The sequence below is a fragment of the Macaca thibetana genome, chromosome 16 (genome assembly GCF_024542745.1).
Source record: "Macaca thibetana thibetana isolate TM-01 chromosome 16, ASM2454274v1, whole genome shotgun sequence".
Lineage (NCBI taxonomy): Eukaryota > Metazoa > Chordata > Mammalia > Primates > Cercopithecidae > Macaca > Macaca thibetana.
Genome location: NC_065593.1, coordinates 62,415,807 through 62,443,559, shown reverse-complemented (window position 1 = coordinate 62,443,559; position 27,753 = coordinate 62,415,807). Strand labels below are relative to the sequence as shown.

General features: G+C 51.9%; 3 protein-coding genes across 5 annotated transcripts in view; 1 reads left to right on the top strand and 2 right to left on the bottom strand.

The window, feature by feature from the left end:
- MXRA7 (matrix remodeling associated 7) overlaps positions 1 to 27,753 on the bottom strand; it is a 1,130,960-nt gene that overhangs the window by 575,741 nt on the left and 527,466 nt on the right. The gene's annotated exons all lie outside the window — the stretch shown is intronic.
- The window catches only part of JMJD6 (jumonji domain containing 6, arginine demethylase and lysine hydroxylase), a 1,042,475-nt gene that overhangs the window by 536,981 nt on the left and 477,741 nt on the right, over positions 1 to 27,753 (bottom strand). The gene's annotated exons all lie outside the window — the stretch shown is intronic.
- SEPTIN9 (septin 9) overlaps positions 12,373 to 27,753 on the top strand; it is a 214,791-nt gene continuing 199,410 nt past the window's right edge. The window contains exon 1 of the mRNA XM_050764269.1: positions 12,373 to 12,532. Coding sequence (XP_050620226.1) covers positions 12,514 to 12,532 — 19 coding nt within the window. The 5' untranslated portion in view covers positions 12,373 to 12,513. The remainder of the gene's footprint in view (positions 12,533 to 27,753) is intronic.

Here is a 27,753-nt window from a genome sequence, read left to right as displayed (position 1 = left end):
AGGGTAGTCTTGAACTCCTGACCTCAGGCGATCTGCACCCCCCGCCAACCTCCCAAAGTGCTGGGATTACGGGTGTGAGCCACCACGACTGGCCTTAAAAAGTAATTTATTGGCCGGGCGCGGTGGCTCAAGCCTGTAATCCCAGCACTTTGGGAGGCCGAGATGGGCGGATCACGAGGTCAGGAGATCGAGACCATCCTGGCTAACACGGTGAAACCCCGTCTCTACTAAGAAATACAAAAAAAAAAAAAAAATAGCCGGGCGAGGTGGCAGCGCCTGTAGTCCCAGCTACTCAGGAGGCTGAGGCTGGAGAATGGCGTGAACCCGGGAGGCGGAGCTTGCAGTGAGCTGAGATCCGGCCACTGCACTCCAGCCTGGGCTACAGAGCGAGACTCTGTCTCAAAAAAAAAAAAAAAAAAAAAAAAAAAAAAAAAAAAGTAATTTATTAAAGTGAAATTCACATAACACAAAATTAACCATTTGAAAATGAACAACTTAGGGACCTTTAGTTCATTCACAATGTTATATAACCACCACCTCTACTTGTTCCGAGATGGTTCCTGTGGCCTTCATTTACACTCGCCACAGCCAAGCACACTGTCCTACCCAATCAGAGAACTTTTATTTATTTAACTCTCAACCTAGTATTGAAGACTTGCTTGTTTTGAATCTGTTGGTCTCGTAAATGGGGCTCCCACGGACATCCTTGTGTATACCTTTGGTCGGACTGTCTGACTATTTCCTGACAGCAGGGCCCTGAGCAATCTTGTCCCACAGCTCAGTTCCCACCTCTACCTGGATGACTCACAGAGCTACATTTCCAGCAGAGCCCCCGCCTCTGCACACCAAACCGTATATCCCTGCGCCCACCCAGCAGTTCCCCTTGGAGGCATTGAACACACAACACAACATGCCCAGAGCCAGCCCGTCCTCTCTTGCTCTTTCCTCTCTCTGCCAAAGGTACCACCTGCCATCCTGCTGCTCCTGCTGGAATCCTGAGTCATCCCTGACAACTCACGCCCCAGCTCAACCTCCAGATGCAGCCCAACCCCAGGTCTGGATGATTTTATCTTTGGAATTTCGCTCGAATACATTCCCATCTCTCCCTTTCCCCAACCTAGGTCCAAGCCAGCATTTCCTCTTGCCTGAAGCACAACCTAGACTCCTAACCGGACTCTGGTCTGTCCAGTCCAGTCACTCCACAGCTCACTGAGAACCAAGATTGCAAAATGCAGATTAGATCGCCTAGCCCTGCTTCCCTCTCAGACCTTTCTCTGACTTCCTACTCCTCTTAAGATAAAAATCCAATTCCTTAATGTGTCTACAAAGCCTGGTTCCTCCTCTCCAGGCTTCGACCTCCAGGGCCCTCTTCCCATTCCTTGTGTGGACCACATTCCTTGCGGCCACAGGACCTTTGCACAGGCCAAAGGTCTTTGCACTGGCTTTCTCTGCCAGCAACCTCAGCCCTCTGTTTTTCCTGGTTAATCCTTGCTCATCATCCCGTCTCAACCTGGTCTTCTCTGCCCTCCACCAGGGGAGAGTCCCTGCTCTCTCCTTGTACCTATTTACCCTTTACCGCTATTGTCATTTTATTTGGATTATATGATTATTTGATCAATATCTGTTCTACCTACCAAAGTATAAACACTCCATACCGCTCTTGGTATGTATGTATGTATGTATGTATGTATGTATGTATGTATGTATGTATTGAGACAGAGTCTCCCTCTGTCATCCAGGCTGGAGTACAGCGGTGTGATCTCTGCTCCCTGCAAACTCCACCTCCCAGGTTCAAGGGATTTTCCTCTCTCCACCTCCCAAGTAGCTGGAATTACAGGCCCCCAACACCACGCCCGGCTAATTTTTGTATTTTTTCAGTAGAGATGGGGTTTCACCATGTTGGCCGGGCTAGTCTTGAATTCCTGATCTCAGCTCTTGTCATTTTATTTGAATTTATTATATGATTATTTGATCAACATCTGTTTTCCCTACCAAAGTATAAGCACCTCATCCTGGGGCCCATAATGAGTAATCAAGAAATATATGTTGAGGCCGTGCGTGGTGGCTCATGCCTGTAATCGCAACACTTTGGGAGGTCGAGGTGGGCGGATCACTTGAGGTCAGGAGTTCGAGACCAGCCTGGCCAACATGGTAAAACCCCGTCTCTATTAAAAATACAAAAAAAGTAGCCAGGCATGGTGGTGTGCACCTGTAGTCACAGGTACTAGGGAGGCTGAGGCATGAGAATTGCTTGAACCTGGGAGGGGGAGATGGCAGTGAGCTGAGTTGGCGCCACTACACCCCAGCCTGGGTGATAGAGCGAGACTCTTGTCTCAAAAAAAAAAAAAAAAAAAAAGAAAAGAAAAAAGAAAAAGAAAAGAAAAAAAAGAAATATATGTTGAATCAGCAAATGAAAAAGCAGTGTAATTACCAGGACAAAGCACATGGGCATTTGGAAAATTCTGGAGGATATTTCTAGAGTGCTTTCCAGAAGGGTGGTAGCAAGGAACACTCGCACCAGGCACATGGGAGTGTCTGCGTATCCACGCCTTTACCATAAATTTCACACATGCAGCAAAGCTTCAATCATCTAACAAGTGCAAGCCCCCAGGCCAGTCATAAAGTGAGAGTACAGTCAGCAGCAGACGCTGAGCCAAGCAGGCGGAGAGCAGCTGACTGAGTCAAAGATGCAAAGGTGGCCCCAGAGCCGGCATGTCTGGGCCCTTCTGGAGCCAGAAGACAGGAACAGTCTCCCTGGTTGCCTGTCAAAGCCACGTCTAATCATTCAGGCCTGGAAGTCTGGGGAAGCGGCAGAGGAAAGGACTGGAAAGAAGTTAACAGAAGAGGCTGAGCACGGTGGCTAACACCTATATTCCCAGCATTTTGGGAGGCTGAGGTGGGCAGATCACAAGGTCAGGAGTTCAAGACCAGCCTGGCCAATATGGTGAAACCCCATCTCTACTAAAAAAAAAAATACAAAAATTAGCCGGGCATGGTGGCGCATGCCTGTAGTTCCAGCTACTCGGGAGGCTGAGGCAGGAGAATTGCTTGAACCCGGGAAGCAGAGGTTGCAGTGAGCTGAGATCATGACACTGCACTCCAGCCTGGGCGACAGAGTAAGACTCCGTCTTAAAAAAAAAAAAAAAAGGTGACAGAAGAGAGAGAAGAAAATGCAGGCAGAGGTAGCAGAGCTCAGAGACAGAGGCAGATGTCAGAGGCAGTGGCGGGCTCAGGAGGTCTCAGATCTGCTGCCAGTGGGAGAAGAGCTGCTCTGGGGACCGTCTGGGGATCATCAGCTCACACTTCTGGCACTGGGGCTGGGAAGATTCGAAAATCAGGACTGCTGACCAGGGCACCTACTTGGGGCTTCTCCATGGTAGGTTGCTTCTAAGATGACTGCAGCGATCCTTGTCTCCTGGTACTCATTGCCTCTGTAGCTCCTTTCTAAGCAACAGAATACCTCCGTGCCACAATCAGGTTGCAAGAGATTCTCATTTTCCTCTTGGCAGCAGACGCCCTTCCTTGTTGACTTTGATAGACTGAATGGCTATGTTGGGAAGTCCCGCACAGGAGGAGCCCAGTTCTAGCTGACTAAGAACTCAGGTGCTCTTTGAGCTGCCTTTTTATTTTATTTACTTTTATTTTTTTTGAGATACGATCTTGCTGTCACCCAGGCTGAAGTGCAGTGGTACAATCATAGCTCACTGCAGCCTCAACCTCCTGGGCTCAAGCAATCTTCCCACCTCAGCCTCCTGGGTAGCTGGAACTACAGGCATGCATCACTGTGCCTGGCTAACTTTAAATTTTGTGTAGAGACAGGGTCTCACTATGTTGCCCAGGCTAGTCTCAAACTTCTGAGCTCAAGCTATCCTCCTGCCTCAGCCTCCCAAAATGCTGGGATTACAGGTGTGAGCCACTGTACCTGGCCCTTCAAGACTTCAAGAAATGAAATTCTGTACCAGGCATGGTGCCTCATGCCTGTAATCCCAGCAATTTGGGAGGCCGAGGCAGGTGGATCACCTGAGGTCAGGAATTTGAGAGTAGGCTGGCCAACGTGGTGAAACCCCATATCTACTAAAAATACAAAAATTAGCCAGGTCTGGTGGTAGGCGCCTGTAGTCCCAGCTACTCGGGAGGCTGAGGCAGGAGAATTGCTGGAACCTGGGAGGCAGAGGTTGCAGTGAGCTGAGATCACACCACTGCACTCCAGCCTGGGCAACAAGAGTGAAACTCCATCTCAAAAAAAAAAAAAAAAAAAAAAAAAAAAAAAAATCAAGACCAGGCACGGCGGCTCATGTCTGTAATCCCAGCACTTTGGGAGACTAAGGTGGGTGGATCACCTGAAGTCAGGCAGATGTCCCAGCTACTTGGGAGGCTGAGGCAGGAGAATTATTTGAATCTGGGAGGCAGAGGTTGCAGTGAGCCAAGATTGTGCCATTGCACTTCAGCCTGAGCAACAAGAGCAAAACTCTGTCACACACACACACATACACACACACACACACACAAACCAACAAAAAAGAAATGAAATTCTGCCAAGTACTGAGTAGGCATGGAAGCAGATCTTTCCCCAGCTGAGCCTTCAGATGAAACCCCAGCTTGAGAGAAGGAGACAGAAGACCCGGCTAAGCCCCATTTAGAGTCCTGGCCCACAGAGACTGTGAGGCAGTATGTGTGTGGTTTTAAACCACGAAATCTGTGGTCATTTGTTACTCAGTTAGGGCATCCTCACAACGTGAGGGCTCAGGTGGTCTGACTGCCACTTGGTAGCTCCAGGCTCTGAGCACAAGGGGCCCAGAGAACACAGTAGCAGCTGCAGCCCCTTCTCTGACACAAGCCTTGGGCTCCTCTTGTGCAGGCCTTCCCAACATAGCCACTCAGTCTATCAAAGCCAGCAAGGACGGGAGTCTGCTGGAAAGACAGAGATGAGAATCTCCTGCAACCTGACTGAAAGTGACAGCCCCTCGGCATGGTGGTATTCTGTTGCTTAGGAAGGAGTTACAGAGGGAGGCAAGGATCAGCACAGTCATCTCAGAAGCAACCTACCATGGGGAAGCCCCAAGTAGGCGCCCTGGTCAACAGTCTTGATCTTTGATTCTTACCAGCCCTGGTGCCAGCAGTATGAGCCTGATGGGACTTCGGCTGGTCCCCAGACCAGACCCTCCATCCTTGGCAGGCACTTCTGCCTCTTCTGTCAGTTACAGTTGGACAGTTCCTCCCCCTGGGAGGAGTTTCAAGGTCACATGGTGGAGAAGCGGGTGGAATGGGAGATCTTGCTGTGGCTGTTCTGAAAAACCTGCACTGCCACGGCCCATCCTCAGGCCACAGCTCACATCCCTCCCACGTGTGAAGTCCACCTGCCCCATCCCAAGACTCCTGAAGCCTCATCCACTGTGGTTTTGGGCTTGGACTGGAGGCCCAGGATCCAGCTGTGTAAACCATGGCCTGGTACGGAGGAGACTCCTGGACGTGAGGGGTCTTCAAGCCTAAACCAAGGCCTGGTGCGGAGGAGACTCCTGGGTAGGGGGTCTTCAAGCCCGGGGGTGTTCTCCGTGCCTATGGCTCCTTCCTGAGTTATTCTTCCCTTTTCTTAAAAAACTGAGTTTGCAACTGAGTAGCCCTCTCAGCCCATTTTCTTCCTTTAAAAGTTGAGGCTCTAAAAGCCTCTTTCGTTTTACCCTGTCTTTATCTCATTAGTGCAAGAACCTAATTCCTTTAAAAACTTGGCTGGGTGCGGTGGCTCACGCCTGTAATCCCCACACTTTGGGAGGCCGAGGCGAGAGGATCACTTGAGGCTGGGAGTTCCAGACCAGCCTGGCCAACATGGCAAAACCCGACAGGGTTTAGTAGAAACATCTACTAAAAATACAAAATCCAAAAATTAGATGGGCGTGGTGGCCGGCGCCTGTAATCCCAGCTACTCAGGAGGTTGAGGCAGGAGAATCACTTGAACCTGGGAGGCGGAGGTCGCAGTAAGCTGAGATCATACCACTGAACTCCAGCCTGGGCGACAGAGTAAGAATCTGTCTCAAAAACAAAACAAAACATAACAAAACAAAACAAAAAACCCAGTTTGGGAGCTTCCAGTGTACTAATCTAAAAGTCATTCCAGCTGGGCGCGGTGGCTCACACCTGTAATCCCAACACTTTGGGAGACCGAGGTGGGCGGATCACCTGAGGTCAGGAGGTCGAGACCAGCCTGACCAACATGGAGAAACCCTGTCTCTACTGAAAATACAAAATTATGGGTGTATTTTTAGGCTTGGACTGGGTGTGGTGGCGCTTGCCTGTAATCCCAGCTACTCGGGAGGCTGAGACAGGAGAATCACTTGAACCTGGGAGGAGGAGGTTGAGGTCAGTGGAGATGGCACCAATGTGCTCCAGCCTGGGCAATAGGAGTGAAACTCCGTCTCAAAAATCAAAATATATAAATAAAAATAAAATTCATTCCATTAGACAAAAAACCTCCCTCACAAAACTTAAAAAAAAAAAAAGGAATAGATGTTTTCTTTTGAAGCAGTTTTATGTTAACAAAAAAGTTACCTGGAGAGTACAGAGAATTCTTGAAAACTTCCTCTCCCTGCTCCAACTCCCCCAAATTTTCCTGCTGACTAACATCTTGCATTAATGTGGTACATTTGTTACAATCAATGAGCCAATATGAATACATTATCGTTAGCTAAGATCCACTGTTAACAGTCGGTTTTACTCTGCGTTTTACACGAGATGGGTCTTGCCCAGTGAATAATGTCAGGCATCCACCATTACAGCATCATATAGAATAATTTCACTGCCCCACAAATCCCTTGCACGCCATCCATTCCTTCCTCCTTCCCTCCGCACCAGCCCCTGATTACTGTTTTCAGAGCTTTGCTGTTTCCAGAATATGGTATGGTTGGAATCATACCGTTTGCAGCCTTTTCACGGTGGCTTCTTTCCCTTAGCACCACAACACTTTCTGAGACAAGCCCTTCTCCACCCTGGGCTTTAAGTGAGAAAAGAACCTTGTGATTTGAGAAGACCTGCTCTTCAACAGAGCAACTCTGCAAGGAATGCCGCTAAGGTCCTCAGGATGCCTTTGTCTGAAAGGGTTTGTGAGGCACTTTTCCTTTTTTTCCCTGAGGTCTTAATAAAGGATCTTACAGTTCCCTCTGGACTGCTTGGTCCTGAGGCCCTTTCTCACTTTGAGAATCATTTACTGGCTGAAAACTCTGTTCCGGCCTTTACGTTTCCTCCCAGCTTCACTGGAAAATGAAATTGTTTGCTCCTAGTTCCTCTCTCTCCTTTTCCATTTTATTATAGGCAGAAGGAGCCAGGAGCACCTTCAAGACTTGCCTGGAAAACTCATCAGCTACAGCAACAAGCCAGCTAGGTGTACTCGGTGTCTACTTTCTATGCTATGGCAGGCAACAGTTTTATTAAACCTTCTGCCACCACATAAGAAAGGGTTCCTTTGCTCCAATAGCCAATAGCATTTTCTTTTTTCTTTTTCTTTCTTTTTCTTTTTTTTTGAGATGGAGTCTCGCTCTGTCGCCCAGGCTGGAGTGCAGTGGCGTGATCTTGGCTCACTGCAGCCTCCGTCGCGCAGGGTGAAGCAATTCTCTGCCTCAGCCTCCTGAGTAGCTGAGATTACAGGTGCCAGCCACCACATCTGGCTAATTTTTTTATTTTTAGTAGAGACAGGGTTTCATCACGTTGGCTGGGCTGGTCTCGAACTCCTGAGTTCAAGCAATCCATCCATCTCAGCTTCCCAAAGTGCTGGGATCACAGGCTTGGGCTACTGCGCCTGGCTTGCATTTTTCTTTTCCTTCCTTTCCTTCCCTTCCTTCCTTTCCTTCCCTTCCTTCCCTCCTTTGCCTCCCTCCCTTCCTTCCTTCCTTCTCTCTCTCTTTTTCTTTCTTTCTTTTTTCTTTCTTTCTTTCTTTCTTTCTTTTCTTTCTTTCTTTTCTTTCTTTCCTTTCTTTCCTTCCTTCCTTCTTTCTTTTTCTTCTTTTCTTTTTCTTTTCTTTCTTTCCTTCCTTCTTTCCCTCCCTCCCTCCCTCTCTTTCTTTCTCTCCTCTTTCTTTCTTTCTTTCCTTTTCTTTTCTTCTTTCTTTCTCTCTCTCTCTTTCCTTCCCTCCCTTCCTTCCTTCCTTCCTTCCTTCCTTCCTTCCTTCCTTCCTTCCTTCCTTCCTTCCTTCCTTCCTTCCTTCCTTCCTTCCTTCCTTCCTTCCTTCCTTCCTTCCTTCCTTCCTTCCTTCCTTTCTTCCTTCCTTCTTTCTCTCTCTCTTTCTCTCTCTCTTTCTCTCTTTCTCTCTTTCTTTCTTGGAGTCTCACTCTGTCGCCCAGGCTACAGTGCAGTCACTCAATCTTGGCTCACTGCAACTTCTGCCTCCCGGGTTCAAGCAATTCTCCTGCCTCAGCCTCCTGAGTAGCTGGGATTACCGGCACACCCCACCATACCTGGCTAATTTCTGTATTTTTAGTAGAGATGGGGTTTTACCATGTTGGCTAGACTGGTCTTAAACTCCTGACCTCAGGTGATCCACCCAACCTCCGCCTCCCAAAGTGCTGGGATTACAGGCGTGAGCCGCCCCACCCGGCCTCTTTTTTTTTTAAGAGATGTGATCTCACTATGTTGCCCAGGGTGATCTTGACTTCCTGGGCTCAAGTCATCCTCCTGCCTCAACTCCCTGAGTAGCGGGAACATGCACTATTGGACCCGGATCATCTTCTTTACTTTCCTGCAAGCCCTTGCCAACTTCCTCCAGGCTTCTGCCCACTGCCTGCTCCTAAAGCCAATGCCATGTGTTTCAGATTTTAGTGACCAGAGCACAGTGAGGCACTTCAGACCCATTAGCTTTCTAATCATCATACCAGCTGTGCGAGTTGGGGGGTTACTGCCCTCCCCTTTCATAGGAGTGAACACTGAGAATTGGGGAAATTACACAACTGGTCATAAGCACCCAGTTAGGAGGAGGAGGATGAGGAGGAGGAGAAGGAGGAGGAGGAGAAGGAGAAGGAGGAGGAGGATGAGGAGGAGGAGGAGGAGGAGGAGGAGGAGAAGGAGGAGGAACTGAGTGTTTGAAAGACAGTTTAAAAAAATTGGATAGCACAGTAGCCTGGGGACATTTAGTGAAGAGTAAGATGGCTGTATGTGCATTGATAACTGTTCAAGGTGCCATCGTGACGGTCCTGAACTGGGAGGGAAAGAGTCATATGTTTGCTATGCTCTTCTCACCAAGGCAGGGGATTGTGTTGTCTGTTTTAGAGAGTTGTCTGTGAAAAACAATTAAAACTTGATGCTTAGGCCAGGGGCAGTGGCTCACGCCTGTAATCCCAGCACTTTGGGAGGTCAAGGCAGGTGGATCACTTGAGGTTAGGAGTTTAAGACCAGCCTGGCTAAGGTGGTGAAACCCCATCTCTACTAAAAATACAAAAATTAGTCAGGCCTTGTGGCGGGCACCTGTAATCCCAGCTACTTGGGAGGCTGAGGCAGGAGAATCGCTTGAATGCAGGAGGCAGAAGTTGCAGTGAGCTGAGATCATGCCATTAAACTCCAATCTGAGTGACAAGAGCAAAACTCCTCAAAAAAATAAAAATTAAATTAAAAAAAAAAAAGGCCCAGGCGCAGCAGCTGATACTTATAATCCCAGTACTTTGGGAGGCCTAGGCAGGTGGATCACCTGAGGTCAGGAGTTGGAGACCAAGCTGAACAACATAGCAAAACCCTGTCTCTACTAAAAATACAAAAATTAACCGGTCGTGGTGGCGTGTGCCTGTAATCCCACCTACTTGGGAGGCTGAGGCAGAAGAATCGCTTGAATCCAGGAGGTGGAGGTTGCAGTGAGCTGAGATCATGCCACTGCACTCCAGCCTGGGTGACAGAGTCTCATAAATAAATAAATAAATAAATAAACCAGGTGCGATGGCTCACACCTGTAATCCCAGCACTTTGGGAGACTGAGGTGGGCAGATCACCTGAGGTTAGGAGTTTGAGACCAGCCTGGCCAACCTGATGAAACCCTATCTCTACTAAAAGAGAAAAAAATTACAAAATATATATATATAGACAGGTGTGGTGGCGGGCACCTGTAATCTCAACTACTCAGGAGGCTGAGGCAGGAGAATCGCTTGAACCCGGGAGGTGGAGGTTGCAGTGAGCTGAGATCACACCATTGCACTCCAGCCTGGGCGACGACAGCAAAACTCCCTCTCAAAAACTAAAAAATAAAAGAAAAAATAAATAAAAACAAAATTTGATGCTTAAACAATTAAGCTTCATGCATCTCTTTAATTTTTCTTTTATTTAAACTCTAATTTCATGACAGATTAAGCTTCATGAATCTCAAAAATGTGTAGAACCCTCACTCCCAGCCTTCCCTCCCTCTCTCTTGTCCTTCTTTCTGATTTCTTGGAATCAGAAGGAAGATTCAGATATTCAGGAACCACCTCACAGGAGGCACCCAGGTGACGTGTCCAACATCACTCCACGCAGGTGTCCTTGGGTCCTGGGTGCCCAGGTTCATGTGAATTGTGACCCCAGGCAGAAGCGTGAGCATCTGCAGAGGAACCTGCCCACCCAAAGCCAGGGAACAGCCAAGGCTGGCATCTCAGGGTGGCTGTGTGCCAGGGCACCTCTGACTTGTGCTGAGTCAAATGGACAAAGCCGGCAATGCACCCATAACCCAGATTCTTGAGACCCCGCTTGACTTTGGGAATCCCAGGCATTAGGCTCGGGGCAGTGTCATCATGGCGCTTGCTGGCCAAGTCAGGACACAGCCTAAGCCGGAATCTGCTGGTGCTGGTATAAGCGGTGAGTGGGCGTGTGGGTGGGGGTTGCGGTTAGGGTGTGGACATCCCAGAATCCAGGACTCTGTTCACAATTCGTCCACACTCCCTGCTCCCCTCCCTTACAGCACCTCCCTCCCGAGGCCTCCTGAGCCTCTAACCCCCAGATAAGGAAAGGGGTGGACTCAGTTGGAGTCCAGTGGCCGCTCCGGTCCAATCAACTCTACCTGGGGTGAGGGGAAGCTCCTCTGGCCAGGCTGCTCCCTCTGCAGGGCTGTGACTGGACAGATTACTCAAGAAAGGAAGCAGGTGGGCCGGAACGAACCCATGGTGCCACATAGGCCTCCGTTCTCATGCATATAAGTTTCCCACACTCAGGCAGGAAATGAAAATGCTTCTTGGACCCCCAAGGAGAATAAAGGAGAGGGGAAGGGGAGGAGGATTTTTCGGTGCTATTAATGACACTTTCAGCCTCCTGTGCATTTTTGGGACGGCTGCAGAAGGCAGTGCTGCGCCCCTACCCAGAACTAGCGAGTGCTTCCCAATTGGCCTCCCGCCTTCCTCTCGTCCTCTAGGGCCTCCATTGGCAGCTGTGGAAGGGCCCGGCCCTACCTCTGTCTCCTCACACTCGCTGTGATACCTCAGGCCTCCCAAGCTCCGCCACGCCCTTCCCTCTTTCGGGAACAGCTGCCTTCCATCACCTTGGCTGCCTGGCTAATTCCTGCTCATTCCTTAAAGCCCTGTTTTGATTTCTCCTCAATAAAACTCTGACACCACCCTCCAGTCAGAATTAGTCACTTCTTTCTCTGTACGTTGGAAACACCGCTTTATCGTGGAGACTTTAAGGATCTCCAAGTAGAGAGACTCCTCTCGTGCAGGTTGTGCACCCTCTCACCACCGCGTGCGTTACCCGAGTTGTAAAGGGCGGTTCCCTGTGTCTGCCCAGCTGCACCGATACACCCAGCTGCGCACGGTGCCCAGCGCAGGGAGAACGAATGATCATCTGTCCAACGCGCCCATTTTCGGGTGAGGAAACTAAGGCTCCAACTCGATCAACGCACTCTTCTCTGTTGATTACCAGAAAAGTAGCAGGACAGGTGTCCGGTCCTGTCCCACGCTACCCCGGCCCATTAAGCCGGCACCCCGGCTCCGACCCCCGGCTGTGCCCGGCGCCGCCGCCTCGCCCGGCGGGGCCGCCCGGAGCGCCCGCACCTCCTCCCGCTTCCACCTGGCCCGGCCCGCCCCGCCCGGACTCGGGACTGGGAAGTGCGGCGACTCCCGGAACCAGCCATTGGCGCCAGCGCGGGGAGCGGGGGGTGCAGAGCTGAGGGCGCGGGGGGCCACGCGGGCGGCCCCCACCCCCAGCCTGGCCTGATCTGCGCTGCCGCGCGGGGGCGCCCCCTCCCAGGCCCGGCGCCACCCAGCCCCGCTCCGCCAGGTGCAGCGCCGCGCAGGGCTGGGCGGGGGCGGGGTTCGGCGCGCACCTTCAAGGGGCGGGGCAGGGGCGGTGTAGAGGCGGGACCACAGCCAGCTGGGCCGGGGTTTTGTGCGCATCTCCGGGGAGGGGCGGGGATGGGGCGGGGCCGGGGCGGGGCCGGGGCGGGGCCGGGTCCGTGCACACCAGACGGCGGGCCGCCCCCTCCTCCCTCCTTCCTACTCCCGGCCCGGGATTAGCGCCCTGGGAGCCCGCGCCCCGCGGCCTCGCCGCCACACTTTCCTGGGAGCGGCGGCCACGGCGGCACCATGAAGAAGTCTTACTCAGGTGGGCTTCGCGCCCGGGGTGGGAAGGGGTCGGTGTCCCGGGACCAGCCCTGCTCACCTGAGTGCCTGCGGCCGGGAGTGGCGAGGCGCCCGCGGAGCTGAGCGAGTCCCCGCGGCGGGCACACCGCAGGTCGAATTTCTCCCAGGACAGGGCCGCTGTCGGGCCACTTTCGACCTGAGCCGAACGTCCCCTGCGCTGTCTCCAGCCCTCGCTCGAGTGTCTGAGGGGCTGCCCTGTGGGACGCTCCCTCCTCCTCGCCCCTTGTACCCTCGCAGGAATCCCTGACTTTCCAGGTCGGCCGGGTGCTTTGGGTCCCTGGTGCGTCTGTGTGGGTGGATGGGGTGGGGGCTGGGTGGAGGGGTGTTCTTGGGTTCAGCCTCCAGGGCTGGTGATCCAGGCCGCAGCATCCTTGGGGCACGGGACGGCCTCCAGATGGGACTGTCCAGCAGCGCCCAAACTTGGCGACTCGGGTTCGTGTTTTGCGCTCAGGACGCCCGCGGCTGACATCCGCACTCCACCCTAGCAGGGCCCTCCTTAAGCAGGCGGAAGGGGCCTGACTTGGGCCTCACCATGAGCCGGTTCAGGAGTCTTCATAAGAGGCTCCCGCTCTGGCACTCTGAAGTTCCATTTCACAGATGGGCACACCGAGGCCGCATGGGCAGGTTAAGGGAAATTCAGATCTTCATTCTTTGTCTTTTCCTTTCCTTTTTTTTTTTTCCTTTGTGGTTTTCTCCAAAGGACCGAGGCAGGCAGGATCCTTTGTCCTCCTCAGTCCTCAAATTATAAACAGCGTCTCCTCTTCTAACTCTAGAAACCCTCTGTTTAATGTTCCTCCTTTAATTCATTCGAATAGAAAGTTGTCTGCCAAGGACCCATGAAGGACAGAATCATGGGCCTTAGTTGGAGGTGAAGGAGTCATCGCGGCCATCCCCCTGCCTTTGGGCCATTGTCGGTTTCCTCTGGCTTTCCATATTTAGGAACCAAATGAGTGATAAAGAATACCTTGTCTCAAAGAGGATTACGAAGAACTTCCCCGAAAATTCCCTTCTGGGTCAGTAGCTTAGAATTTCAACTTTCACCCGGTTGTTGCAAACAACATGGCCCTCTCCACACCCCAGGCACAGCTCTGTCAGGAGCGTGGGTGGGTTGGTGTGCTGGTGGGCGGGAGCGGGCTTCCAGGTGGCACATGCTTGGTTTTGGCACTGGGGCTTCCTCCCTAACATGCTCCAAATACTTGAGATGGTTGTGGGGATCGCGCGGTGCACGGCCCTTTCCTGGGGATCTCTAGCCCGCCTAGGGAGGGTCCGTTGCCCTTGGTTTCTTACACTTCATCTCCCACTGGTGGGTCCAGACAGTGGGGGTGACCAGGGTCCTCCCAGGTCGTGGGTCCTGGGCTTTTTCTGCGGAGACCCTCCTGCACAGATGCCGGAAGGACCCTGAAGCAGGCTTGGAGTCTCTGCACCTGCGGCTTATTTGGAGACGGGGAGACCATCACTTGTCCCTTTCTCCTCTCTTCCACACCTACGCCACCTCTCACTGGGTTTCTTTTTTTAAAAAAGGACAGAACCTTTTGCAGTAGGTGGAAGTAGAGTTTGTAGGGGGAGCAGGAACCAGCTCTTGTAAAGCAGCCTCGGTGGCTCCTTGTGTTTACCTAAAGGGGCGGGCCCCTCTGAGGATGGGGGAAGGGAGGACTCAGACCATTTCTGGTTTGCTCCCTGCTTGGCAGTGGCCCAAGGTGTGCTGGGTCACTGTGTTGCAGTCGTATGGGGTCAGACTGGTGGGGGCTGATGGTGAAGGTGGCCTCTTGCCCTCATTCTGAGTATCCTGGAGCTCTCTTGGTAGCAGCTCTGTTCCAGGTAGGGGCGCTTGCAGGAGTCAGGCTGACCCCTCAACAGCCGTCAACACCATGAAATTAAGGAAAGCAGCAAAAGATGTTGAAAATCTTCCTAGTCTCTGACAATCCAAGGACAACAGGAAGGTTTTTATTTTTTCATCTAGATTGAGCGGGATTATTGCTTCTGGACCTGTATATGGGCTTCAGAATAAACTGAATGACCATAATGTTGTTCCTGGTAGAGCTGGTTTGAACACTCATGAGCCTCTGAAAAGGAAAAATATTTTAGAAGGATGTGTTGGGGCAATCTCAAGTACCGTGGGTCTGTACACAGTCATCGAACACACTTTATGTGTTGGGCACACACGGCCAGGTCTGAGTGGGTACAGAATGATAATGAGATGTAGTCCTTGCTTGCAGAGAACTTACATTCTCACCGGGAGTCAGGATGAGGGTGAGACACCAGCTCATTAACACCCTTCCCTCCTGAGCAGTTCATCCTCCAAATACTACAGGAATGCCCCGGAGGTTTTAGGGAGAGCTGGGCCTTGAGGAAGAAGTCTTGAGTAGTGGAGAATAAAAAGGGACTTGGCCAGGTGCACCTGTAGTCCCAGCTACTCAGGAGACTGAGACAGGAGGATTGCTTGAGCCCAGGAGTTCGAGGCTGCAGCACTATGACAGCACCCGGAAACAGACACTGCACTCCAGCCTGGGCGACGTCATGAGACCCCATCTGTAAGAAGGTCTTGTCCAATGGGGAAGGCAGCAAGGGCCCACACGGGGCAGCTGCAGGATATAGGGGGACACTGGGGACAGGCTCTCTCTAGCAGCTCCACTGCTGCTCCAGGCTTTCCTGATGTGCCTCACCTGGCCTTCTAGTGAGTTGGAGATAGTGGTAGTCTACAAGCAGTGTGGTCCAGTGGTTACACTTGGGGACTCAGAGCCGCCAACCCCTTGGGATTAAATCTCACCGGGCTGCGCCTCTCCCTGTGGCACAAGGTTCTCACCTCATGCATCTAATTTGCCTCATTTGTTTGTGTGTGTGTGTGTGGTGTGTGTGTTTTTCTTTTCTTTTCTTTTTTTTTTTTTGAGACAGAGTCTCACTCTGTTGCCCAGACTGAAGTGCAATGGCATGATCTCAGCTTACTGCAACCTCTGCCTCCCAGGTTTCAGTGATTCTCCTGCCTCAGCCTCCAGAGTGGCTGGGATTATAGGAGTGCGCCACCACGCCCACCTAATTTTTGTATTTTTACTAGAGATGGGGTTTCACCATGTTGGTCAGGCTGATCTTGAACTCCTGACCTCGTGATCTGCCTGCCTGGGCCTCCCAAAGTGTTGGGATTACAGGCGTGAGCCACCGCCCAGCCTGCCTCATTTGTTAAATGGGACAGTGCTATGTTGTTGTAAAGGTTAAACGAGTTCATATTTGAAAAAGCTGAGAAATGCCTGCTCTGTGACCTGTTAGCTGCTGTCGTGATCGTGATTGTCATTGACAGCAGGAGGATGGAGAAGGCTGGGGTTACGCCATTGCTAGGATGTTCCAGGAGCCTCCATGATCTTCCCTTACTGCAGTCAGAGTACAGTGCAGGGTCTCTCCCCCAGCCCGTCAGCACTGGAGCCAGCTGCACTGTACCCCCCGGTTCTCTGGGTTCTGAGTTTTTGGACTCCCTTTGCATACTAGGTCACATGGAACTTGCTGTTATTCCCAGGCTCCCCTGGAAACTCTCTGTGTGTGGCAGTGGCAGGAGGACTTACCCAAGGCCCATGAGCCACAGAAGCGGGACTGAGGTTGCATGGCACCCCCACTGGCACCTGGGAATGACTCTGGGGATTCTTTTTTTATTTTTTATTTTTTGAGATGGAGTCTCACTCTGTTGCCCAAGCTGGAGTGCAGTGGTGCAATCTCGGCTCACTGCAACCTTTGCCTCCCGGGTTCAAGCAATTCTCATGCCTCAGCATCCTGAGTAGCTGGGATTACAGATGCGTGCCACCGTGCCCAGCTAATTTTTGTATTTTTTAGTAGAGACGGGGTTTCACCATACTGGCCAGGCTGGTCTAGAACTCCTGACCTCAGGTGATCCACCTGCCTCAGCCTCCCAAAGTGCTGGGATTACAGGCAGGAACCACCGTGCCCGGCCACTCTGGAGTTTCTCTGTGGCTTTCAGGAGATTCCTGAAGGGGCACCAGCCATGATTCAAAAGCTCTATGCTGTCATGACTTCTGAGTCCTGAGCAGGGAGGGAGGCTGCACCCACAGAGGAAGCAGCTTCTGTTGTGATTCAGTACGCTGGCTTGCCATGGTGGACAGGGCTGCACCCCCACCCAGCGCCCCAGGAGCTGACTTATGGGAAGGGCAAGGAATTGCACCCTCAGAGAACACTTCCCCAGAGAACACTTTGCCAGTCACTAACCTGGTGCCAGGCAACCATGGGAAGGGCACAAGCCCAGGGTTTCTTCCTCTTCTCCCCCAACCCCGTCTCCGTGCCTGTTCTCGCTGCCTCTTGCCTCCTCACGTCCACGCTTGTCTGCCCTGGCACATTCAGGGGACCTGGGCTGGAGAGAAAAAGCCACCTCTTATAGTTAGTCTGTGGCTCTGTCTGACTTGTGTCCTCCACCGAGGCCCCCCAGTGGTGAGACAGCTGGCTGAGCCTAAGTCCTGGGGCCAGCCCTCTCCCTAGTCTGTTGCAAAGATAGGAAGGCATGCCCAGGCAGGGGCCACCTGCCCTGCCCGCTCACGCCAACCGCAGGCACTTGCACGTCAGATCTCCCCGGCCTGCCCAGAGGGGTTCTGATAGCTGAGGGCGAGGCACCTGGCAGCGGGGCATTGAGTTTGCGACAGTCCACCTTCTTCCTGGAACCGTCCCCCACAAATGGGACCAACTGAAGCCAGGACAGGCGCAGGGGGACCCAGGATTGCCACTTCGGGGCAGTGGTCTGGAGTCCAGGTCCAGGTGACATGGGAGCCAACCCTCTGCTCGGAGGTCCCAGGTGTGTGTTTGCAGAGGACATCTCACTTGAGGACCCATGGAAGGGGACACTGCCCACCCCCTACCCGGTCCTTGGGCTGCCCTCCTCTGACACTCTCCTGCCCACCCATCCCAGGCAGCCCTGACAGTCCCACGGGACTGGGACCTAGAGGTGGCCCCTGTTTCTGCCCCAGTGTTTGTCCACAGGCAGCCTTGCGTGGGCTCTGAAGTTTGCCTAAGATGGACCTGATAAGGAAAGTTCAGTACACATCAGTGCAGGCCCGGCCTGGGGGTGATGATGGCAGTTCCTGGGCAGATCCCGCTGGCTTTAGGGTAGGAGGGGCTCCAGAGAGAGGCTCCAGGCCCCTAGGGGTGTGAACCTTTGGGGTGAGGAGGGAGGTGACGCGCTGGGTTCCTGCGCCTCTGTTTGTTGGAGCCATTACCTTGGAAACATCCCAGCTCTAGGCGGTTGCCAGGGATTTATGGGGATCAGTGGGTGCCAATGCCTGGGTGAAGCCCTCAGGGCTTGTACACAGCACACAGCTCTGGGGCCCAGTGGCTCACTTCACTGTGTGAAGTGGCTCAGTCTCCGGGAGAGCCCTTAGCCAGGCAGGCCTGACGGCAACTGCCAGGTCATGGTGATCTGGAATCGCTGACTGAAGGGAGTCAGTCACGGTGGGTGCAGGGCCCTGGGGGGGAGCCATCGTGATGCCAGGCATGGGGATCGTGTGGCACCCAGGCCTGTGGGTGACGAGCTTCTGTGGGGACAGTGAAGTGCCCCCATGGCTGATGGGCTGGTCACCTCTGCCCCTTTCCTGATGCAACAGTTGTGCCCGTGTCCCGGGAATTTTGCCAGGAGGCCTGGCATTGGCCTGCTCTACTGGAGCAGCGCTGCTGAGCTGTGAGCTGCTTGTCTCCCTGAGGTTCCTAGGCCATTTCAACTCTCCATGTGGATTTGGTCATTCATTCCAGAATCGTCTGCCGGGTGCTGCTGAGTGTCAGGCTCTATTTGCCTCCTCTGCTGCACCCTGGAGGCTCTGGGCACCAGCTCTGCAGGGTGGCCTGGCCATGGGTCTCCAGGGTAGAGCATGGCACTCTCTACTCCCAGCCCAGTTTCTCTCTGCCTATCTCCCTGACCCCACCCCGGGTGCAGGTCCATTCGCAGCCCCTGGGAAGGGAGTCATTGAGCTGTTGCTGGCAGGGGAGGGCGGCTCCCAGGCACTGCTTACCAATGGCCTCTCCGCAGCTCTGTGACAGCTGAGCTTTGTTCTCAGCCTAATCTGACCTGGTTCTCCAAAGCTGACTGTTGGCAGCCTGAAAACCTCCAGGACAGGAAACAGGAGTGGCGCAGGGAATGTAAGATGATCCCAGCTTCAAGTCACTGGGCCGCCCTTAGACCCAGGCTGCCTGCTGTCTCTGGCAGGTACCCAAGTCGCTTGTCATCCTCAGAGCAGTGTTGGCCCCGGGCCTTCAGTGGCCTTTGTGTCGGGGTGAGAGGAGCCCTGGATGGCCACTCTGCCCTGGGTGTGTGGGTCCCCAGAAGTGCTGGGTTAGGGGGCACAGAGGGCCAGAAACGCTCTGGAGCACTGGACTCTCTCGCTGACTCCTACCCCACCCTGGCCTGGGGTTTCAAAGAAGGGGTCCAGGCAGGAGTGCCATCTTTTCTCAATGGGGATGTGGCTTCAGTCTCTGCCCAGGTGGGTGCGTTGCTCTCTGTCTGGCTCCTAAAGAGGTCTGGCTCCTCCCAGGCTGCGGAAAGGACCTGTGATGAGGCCTATGCCCTGGCCGGGGCCCTCTGCTTTTCCCAGTGCTGCACCTGGGAACCAGGGGTTGGGCCCCGGAAGCCGAGGACGTCCCTGAATGCCATGCCTGGGCACCTGTCCTGGCCAGGCCAGGCGTGTTGGGGCAGCGGCTGAGATGGGAGCAGCAGCGTTGCCTGCCAGGTTTGAGATGGGCCCCGGGTGCGTGTGGTTACCAGGAAGGGCTGGGCAGAGCAGGCGGGTGGGCCGCCCCCGGGCCTTATGCAGCAAATCAACCTGATCCTCATCCTGGGGCCGGGGCTTCCTTTCACAGCCTTCCCGTAAACTATGGCTCCTGTTTCCATCCCAAATCAGATCCCAGCAGGGGAATAATGTCCGTGTAACCCAAGCCACTTGGAAGTGGGTTAAATCCAACCCCTGTCATCTTCCAGCTTGTTGAGGACTTGACTAACTCAACCCAGAGGGATTTGGAGGGTTGTCTGCAAAACCCACTAATAACAGGGGACTTCAGTTCTGTAGCCACAGGGTCTACAGAGGTGTCGGGCTGTCGGGTTATTGCTGGGAGGTGAGCCGGTGGTGTAGACACCGTGGAGGCACCGGTCGTGGAACAGCTGCAAGTGCACACAGAGGCCGGCATCGAGGGGTGGGGAGGAGGAGGTGGATTTCTCGCCAATGTTGGCATCATGTTGCCTCCAGCATCAGAGACCCAAGGTGTGGCTGACCTCGGCTGGGGTGATGAGTCATTGGATAACAGAGCCTTCCTGGTAGCTGGGGGTTAACGCTTTAACTGCTAGGCCTTTGTATTATGCTGCTTCTTTTGTTTGTTTTGTTTTGTTTTATTTTGTTTTTGAGATGCAGTCTCACTCTGTTGCCCAGGCTGGAGTGCAGTGGCTCAATCTTGGCTCACTGCAACCTCTGCCTCCTGGGTTCAAGCAATTCTCCTGCCTCAGCCTCCTGAATAGCTGGGATTACAGGCACGCGCCCCCATGCCCGGCTAATTTTTGTATTTTTAGTAGAGATGGGTTTCACCATGTTGGCCAGGCTGGTTTCAAACTCCTGACCTCAGGTGATCCTCCCGTCCCAGCCTCCCAAAGTGCTGGGATTACAGGCGTGAGCCACCACGCCCAGCTTGCATTATGCTTTTTTTTTTTTGAGATGGGGTTTCGCTCTTGTTGCCCAGGCTGGAGTGTAATGGCGCGATCTCAGCTCACTGCAACCTCCGCCTCCTGGGTTCAAACGATTCTCTTACCTCAGCCTCCCAAGTAGCTGGGATTACAGGCCTGCGTCACCATGCCCAGCTAATTTTGTATTTTTAGTGTAGATGGGGTGTCCCCATGTTGGTCAGGCTGGTCTCGAACTCCCAACCTCAGATGATCTGCCTGCCTTGGCCTCCCAAAGTGCTGGGATTACAGGTGTGAGCACCACACCCGGCCTATGCTTATTATTATTACTATTTAATTTTTTAAGGAAAGCAATCTAAGCTATACGCTGTATCCCTTCTTTCTCTTTTGCTTTTTGTTGTCAGTTTTCTGTGTTACTTATTGCCAAACAACATGAACAGGAAATTGAAAGGAAAACTTCAACAATCATTGACTGTAACATTTCTTTTGTGTTCCATTCAGTGCTTGTTTGCACAGGAACATGAGATAGGATTTGATTTAATTATGAAAAAGGCATATATTTTCAGAGTTGCATACTCCCCATAGAATGAATGTTGTTGAATTCTGTTCTTTTCACTCGAAATTAGATCTCAGGCATGGATTTCATGATTATCAGTATAATCGTTCTTCAGAGTGGACATTCCATCTTGTAGGGGACCATCCTCTCCCCAGCTGCTGGTGTGGACGCTCCTCCTTGGTGGTGTGGACGCTCCTCCTTGGTGGTGTGGGTCTGGGCCCTTGAAGGGTGATGTCCTGAGTAAAGATGTTACAGTAGCCGTGCTTATACATGCTTATAGCTTTGGGCCCAGGGCTAGGTGGAGACTGGCTTCAACTCTAGAGCTTGCTGTCTTAAATTATTATTATTATTTTTTTTGAGACGGAGTCTCGCTGTGTCGCCCAGGCTGGAGTGCAGTGGCGCGATCTCCACTCACTGCAAGCTCTGCCTCCTGGGTTTACACCGTTCTCCTGCCTCAGCCTCCCGCATAGCTGGGGCTACAGGTGCCCGCCACCACGCCGGGCTAATTTTTTGTATTTTTTTAGTAGAGATGGGATTTCACCGTGTTAGCCAGGATGGTCTCGATCTTCTGACCTCATGATCTGCCCGCCTTGGCCTCCCAAAGTGCTGGGATAAAATAAATTCTTAGGGCCGGGAGCAGTGGCTCCCGCCTGTAATCCCAGCACTTTGGGAGGCTGAGGCAGGCGGATCATGAGGTCAGGAGATTGAGACCACGGTGAAACCCCGTCTCTACTAAAAATACAAAAAATTAGCTAGGCTTAATTAGTCCCAGCTACTACAGCAGGCAGGAGAGGCTGAGGCAGGAGAATGGCGTGAACCTGGAAGGCGGAGCTTTCAGTGAGCTGAGATTGCACCACTGCACTCCAGCCTGGGTGACAGAGTGAGACTCCGTCTCAAAAGAAATAAATACATTCTTATACCCACTTGCATTATTTATTATTATTATTATTAAACAGGGTCTTGCTGTGTTGTCCAGGTTGGAGTGCAGTGGCGTGATCATGACCTCCCAGTCTCGACCTCCCAGTCTCGACCTCCCAGTTTCAATTGGTCCTCCCTTCTCAGCCTGCCAAGTAGCTGGGACTACAGGTGTGCACTGCATGCCTGGCTAATTTTGAAAAAATTTTTGTAGTGGCCAGGCGCAGTGGCTCATGCCTGTAATCCTAGCACTTTGGGAGGCTGAGGCAGGCAGATCACCTGAGGTCAGGAGTTCAAGACCAGCCTGACCAACACGGAGAAGCCCTGTCTCTACTAAAACTACAAAATTAGCCAGGCGTGGTGGCGCATGCCTGTAATCCCAGCTCCTCAGGAGGCTGAGGCAAGAGAATCGCTTGAACTGGGGAGGCGGAGGTTGTGGTGAGCCGAGATGGTGCCATTGTACTCCAGCCTGGGCAACGAGAGTGAAACTCCATCTCAAAAAATTTTTTTTTTTTTTGTAGTGACTGAGTCTTGCTTTGTTGTTGCCTAGGCTGGTACTGAATTTCCAGCCTCAAGCGATCCTCCTGCCTCAGCCTCCCAAAGCTCTGGGAGTACAGGCATGAGTCACTGTGCCTGGCCTCCACTTGCTTTGGCTACCTTTCTCTGTCTTAGGTAACCATACATTTCTCCAGGTAATTAAGAAAAGATTGCGCATGATGAGTCCCTTTTCTGGTATTTCTGGGATTGCCCCCAAAACCAGACAAGTGTTCTTACCTCGACATTTTCTTAAGAGTTTAATGAATGGAATGCCATTTGCCCTCAGTCTGCTGGTGCCCCTGAGAAGGCCCAGTGCTTCCTTGTTTGAAAAGTCATCCCCTTGTTGAGGTCTTTGATTCCTTTTCACCACTGGCGGTCATGGTGGGGGCTCCACAGAGCCACCCCTTCCCCATCTCTTCCTTGGCCCCTCAAGATGCATCTGTACCCCCGGAGATGTCTGTTTTCTTGGGCCACCTCTCCTGGCTGTCACTCACCCTGCTGGCTCGTTACTTGTGCAGCAGTTTCTTCTGGAACCCTCAGGCTCCTGCCATCTACCCTTTGCAGTCCCCGTTTTGTTCCTCTTGCCTCGGTCTTCCTCCCCATCATCCCTCTACCTATTGGTCCCCATCTCTCTCTATGGCACATCCCTGTGTTATACTCCGATGGCTGGATAAAGGTCGAGTGAAATGCATCTATCCCTTTGGTGACTGGGGTACCCATTAAGCAGAAGGGATCCAAGGCTGGCATAACCTTTTCCCACATCCTGGGGTATTGTCCTGTGGCTCTTCCTTGTTGGCGTCTGCAGTTTTTATTGTTTTTATTTTTTGAGATGGAGTCTCGCTCTATCGCCCAGGCTGGAGTGCAGTGGTGCAATCCTGGCTCGCTGCAACCTCCATCTCCCAGGTTCAACCAATTCTGCTTCAGCCTCCCGAGTAGCTGGGACTACAGGTGCATGCCACCATGCCCAGCCAATTTTTGTATTTTTTTTTTTTTTTTTTTTGAGACGGAGTCTCGCTGTGTCTCCCAGGCTGGAGTGCAGTGGCGTGATCTCGGCTCACTGCAAGCTCCGCCTCCCGGGTTCACGCCATTCTCCCGCCTCAGCCTCCCAAGTAGCTGAGACTACAGGCGCCCGCCACCACGCCCGGCTAGTTTTTTGTATTTTTAGTAGAGACGGGGTTTCACCATGTTAGCCAGGATAGTCTCGATCTCCTGACCTCGTGATCCACCCGCCTCAGCCTCCCAAAGTGCTGGGATTACAGGCTTGAGCCACAATTTTTGTATTTTTAGTAGAGACGGGGTTTCCCTATGTTGGCCAGGCTGGCCTCCAACTCTTGGCCTCAGGTGATAGGTTCGCGTTGGCCGCCCGAAGTGCTGAGATTAAGGGCATGAGCCACCAGGCCCGGCCATGGTCGGCAGTTTTTGACCACTGGTCGTTCTCCGTGTGATCAGTGATCTTCCTCTTGGCCCACTGACCCTGCCCTGTTCATCTGCTCACCTTTCTCATGCATACTGTTTGTTCGTGGGGGATGTAATGGGGTCTAACCAGGAAATGGAAACCACTTGAGTATTAATTAATTAATTAATTTATTTATTTATTTTTCCCAAGACAAAGTCTTACTCTGTCGCCCAAGCTGAAATGCGGTGGTGTGATCACGGCTCACTGCAGCCTTGAACTCCTGGGCTCAAGCAATCCTCCCTTCTGAGCCTCCCAAGGGGCTTGGACTATAGGTGCACACGATATGCCGGCCTAATTTTTTTTTATTTTTTGTAGAGACAGGGTCTTGCTTTGTTGCCCAGGCTGGTCCCGAACTCCCAACCTCAAGCAGTCCTGCCTCAGCCTCCCAAAGTACTGGAGCTACAGGCATGTGCCATCACACCCTGCTAATTTTTTTTTTTTTTTTTTTTTTGTAAAGACAGGGTCTTACTATGTTGCCCAGGCTGGTCTTACATTCCTGGGTTTATGTGATCCTGCTGCCTGGGTCTCCCAAAGTGCTGGGATTATAGGCGGGAGCCACAGTGCCTGGTCCACCTGAGCATTTAGAACAGAAGGACTGAAAGGCAGGGAGCTTGTTACACAGAGGATCGGAGAGGTGAAGGCCGGACAGGGAACAGAGAGGCAATCGGCAGGAGATCAGAGTCGTGTAGACTTATGCAGCCTTCTAAGGGTATGGATGCAATGATTCACTCAGAATTTCGAGAAAGCAAATAACAACAAATGATAAATTATAAGCAGCTGTTAAATATCACAAACATCACTACATGCAAAAGAGTATCAGTCAAGTTACCTGTCATAGCTCCAAAGTTATATTTCTCCCACATTTTTGGCATTACTTCTTCAATATGATGACTTTGTAATATCGTTTTCTATTTTGAGAATAGAAAACTAATCAGGCTGGACACAGTGGCTCATGCCTGTAATCCCAGTACTTTGGGAGGCCAAGGCGGGAGGATCACTTGAGACCAGGAGTTCAAGACCAGTTTGGGCATCATGGTGAAACCCCATCTCTACTAAAAATACAAAACTTAGCAGGGCATGGTGGCATACACCTGCAGTCCCAGTTACTTAGGAGGCTGAGGTGGGAGGATTGCTTGAGCCCAGGAGGTTGAGGCTGCAGTGAGCCATGATCATGACAATGCACTCCAGTCTGGGCGAGAGACTGAGACCCTGTCTCAAAAAAAAAAAAAAAAAAAAGGCCGGGCGTGGTGGCTCATGCCTGTAATTCCAGCACTGTGGGAGGCTGAGATGGGCAGATCACTTGAGGTCAGGAGTTTGAGACCAGCCTGGTCAACATGGTGAAACCCCATCTCTACCAAAAATATAAAAAATTAGCCAGGTGTGATGGCACATGCCTGTAATCCCAGCTACTTGGGAGGCTGAGGCAGGAGAATGGCTTGAACCCAGGAGGCAGAGGTTTCAGTGAGCCAAGATCATGCCACTGCACTCCAGCCTGGGCAACAGAGTAAGACTCCATCTCATAAATAAATAAATAAATAAATAAAGCAAATTAATCTCCCTAGTTGATCAAATTTCATTTTTATTTTGGTAGTTGGGATATATACAAAAGTGGCGGTCAACACAGAGTTGGTGGTGCTGCTACAATTTTTTTGTTCAAGAAACACAGGAGTTCTGGTAAATCCTATTTTTTTTTTTTAATGTGATTCCCATCAAGAAAGAGAGAGGAAAGTGGGGGATATTGCTAATTATTTCTGTCCAGAGAGACTTTTCTGTTTTGACTCCACATTGAAGGAATTGAATCATTTGCTTACTACTTTGCCTCTGGTGATGGGAGTAATTTTCCACAGATTTGCTTCTGGACCTGTGCATTTCAAGTCTTGCTTCTCTCCACTGCGCACATTTTTCCAGCGCCAGGTACCGCAGGATATGTTCGTGTCTTGTGATTTTTGATTCTGCGCGGTAGGTGGAATTGGAACGGTGAGCGGAGCGAGTATTCCTGGAATCCATTTCCGCACCGGAATAGCGAGCATTAACTGAACTATACATGGAAATAAATGGGAACTACATAAATATAACCCGACTAAAGCCAAACTAAATATCTTTCCAGTTCAACTTCTCCTTAGCAGGAGCCCCCACATGGCAGCAAGCCTCCGTTTCCACCTCACACGAGAGAAAATGTGACGGGCAGGAACTCAAGACTGGAAATGAACGGGGATGTTAATTGATCGTAGGGAAAATATTTTCCATTTTGTAAATTTTACAAAAAATGTTTGACCCCGTGGACATGTGGTTAGGGCCCTTCTCGGTGCCTTGAGAGGGACCCATGCAGGCAGAGGAAGCGTTCTTTGCATTGCGGGGGTGACCTGGAGATTGGCAGCAGGGTGCCACCACCAGCCCTAGGTCAGGGGATGAGAGGGAGGAAGGCCTGTGACCAGAGTCCAGGGGCCAGAGTCACCTGCTGGGAGCCCAAACAAAGGTGGGACTCTGGCAGGAGCTGGAACTACACAAAGGACCAACCCTCCTGCTGGAGACGCCGTCTTAGGCAGAGGAGGTGGAGAGCTCCCGCCCCTCCCTGGCTCCCACCTCCCAGGCTCCTCCCCAGCCTATCATTGGTTGAACCCAGCCCAAAGCCAGCAGGCCTGGGGTCCTGGACACCTGAGCCAGCAGAGGTCGGCATTTCTCCCATACAAAGGGGGGCACGAGAAGTGGGAGGCACGGAGGGGGATCAGGCCAGGACCTGCACAGGATGTGCAAAGAGAAGCTCCCCTCTCTTCCCACTCGAAATGGCATCTGCAGCCGGCCTCACTTCCCCACTGTTAGATAGGAAGAGGAACCTTGTTCCTGGCATCAGCCGCCACCCCCACGGAGGCCCCTTTCCTCTTTGGTCTTTGCTTGCAATCACTGGCGATGCTGATGGACCGTATCTTCTGGGGAGTTTGGTCATTAACATGGTTTCCCATTTGTTATGGACTGAACTGTGCCCTCCCCCTTGAATTCCTGCATTGAAGCCCTAACTCCCAATGCAGCTGTAATTGAAGATAGGGCTTTTAGGGAGGTAATTAAGGTTAAATGAAGTCATAGGGTGGGACCCTAATCTAATAGGATTGGTGTCCTTGTAAGAAGAGGGAGGGACACCAGAGATCTCTCTTCCCCCCTCGCTTGTAAACAGAGAAAAAATGACCGGAGAACACAGCAGGGAGGTGGCTACAAGCCAGGAAGAGAGGCCTCGCTGGGAACCAACCTTGACGGCACCTTGATCTGGGACTTTGGGCCTTTCAAACTGAGAAATACATGTCTGGTGTTTAAGTCACTCCCCCCATGGTAATCTGGATGGCAGCCTGAGCTGACCAAAGCACCATCTGTATCAGCCAGGGCTCTCCAGAGAGACAGCCAAAAGGAGATAGATGGATGGATGGATGGCTAGATAGACAGACAAACAGACAGATACAGACAGATAGACACAGACAGGCAGAAAGATAAACAGGCAGACAAATGGCTAGATAGACAAGCAGACAGAGAGATAGAGACAGACAGACACATACAGGCAAACAGACAGACAGGCAGACAAATGGATAGATAGATGATAGATAGACAGGCAGACAGATAGATAGCCAGGCAGACAGATAGATAGACACACACAGGCAGACAAACAGACAGACACACAGATGATAGGCTGGGTGCAGTGACTCTCACCTGTAATACCAGCACATTGGTAGGCTGAGGCCAGTGGATCACTTGAGGCCAGAAGTTCGAGACCAGCCTGGATAACATGGTGAAACCCCATCTCTACTATAAATACAAAAATTAGCTGGGCGTGGTGGTGCGTGTCTGTAGTCCCAGCTACTCGGGAGGCTGAGGCACGAGAATTGCTTGAACCTGGGAGTTGGAGGTTGCAGTGAGCCGAGATCACACCACTGCACTCCAGCCTAGGCGACAAAGTGAGACTCCACCTCAAAAAGAATAAAAAGATAGACAGATGATAGATGGATGATAGGTAGATAGATAATTAGATAGATAGATAGATAGAAATGACAGATGGACAGGCAGACAGATAAACTGATTAGATAGATGATAGAT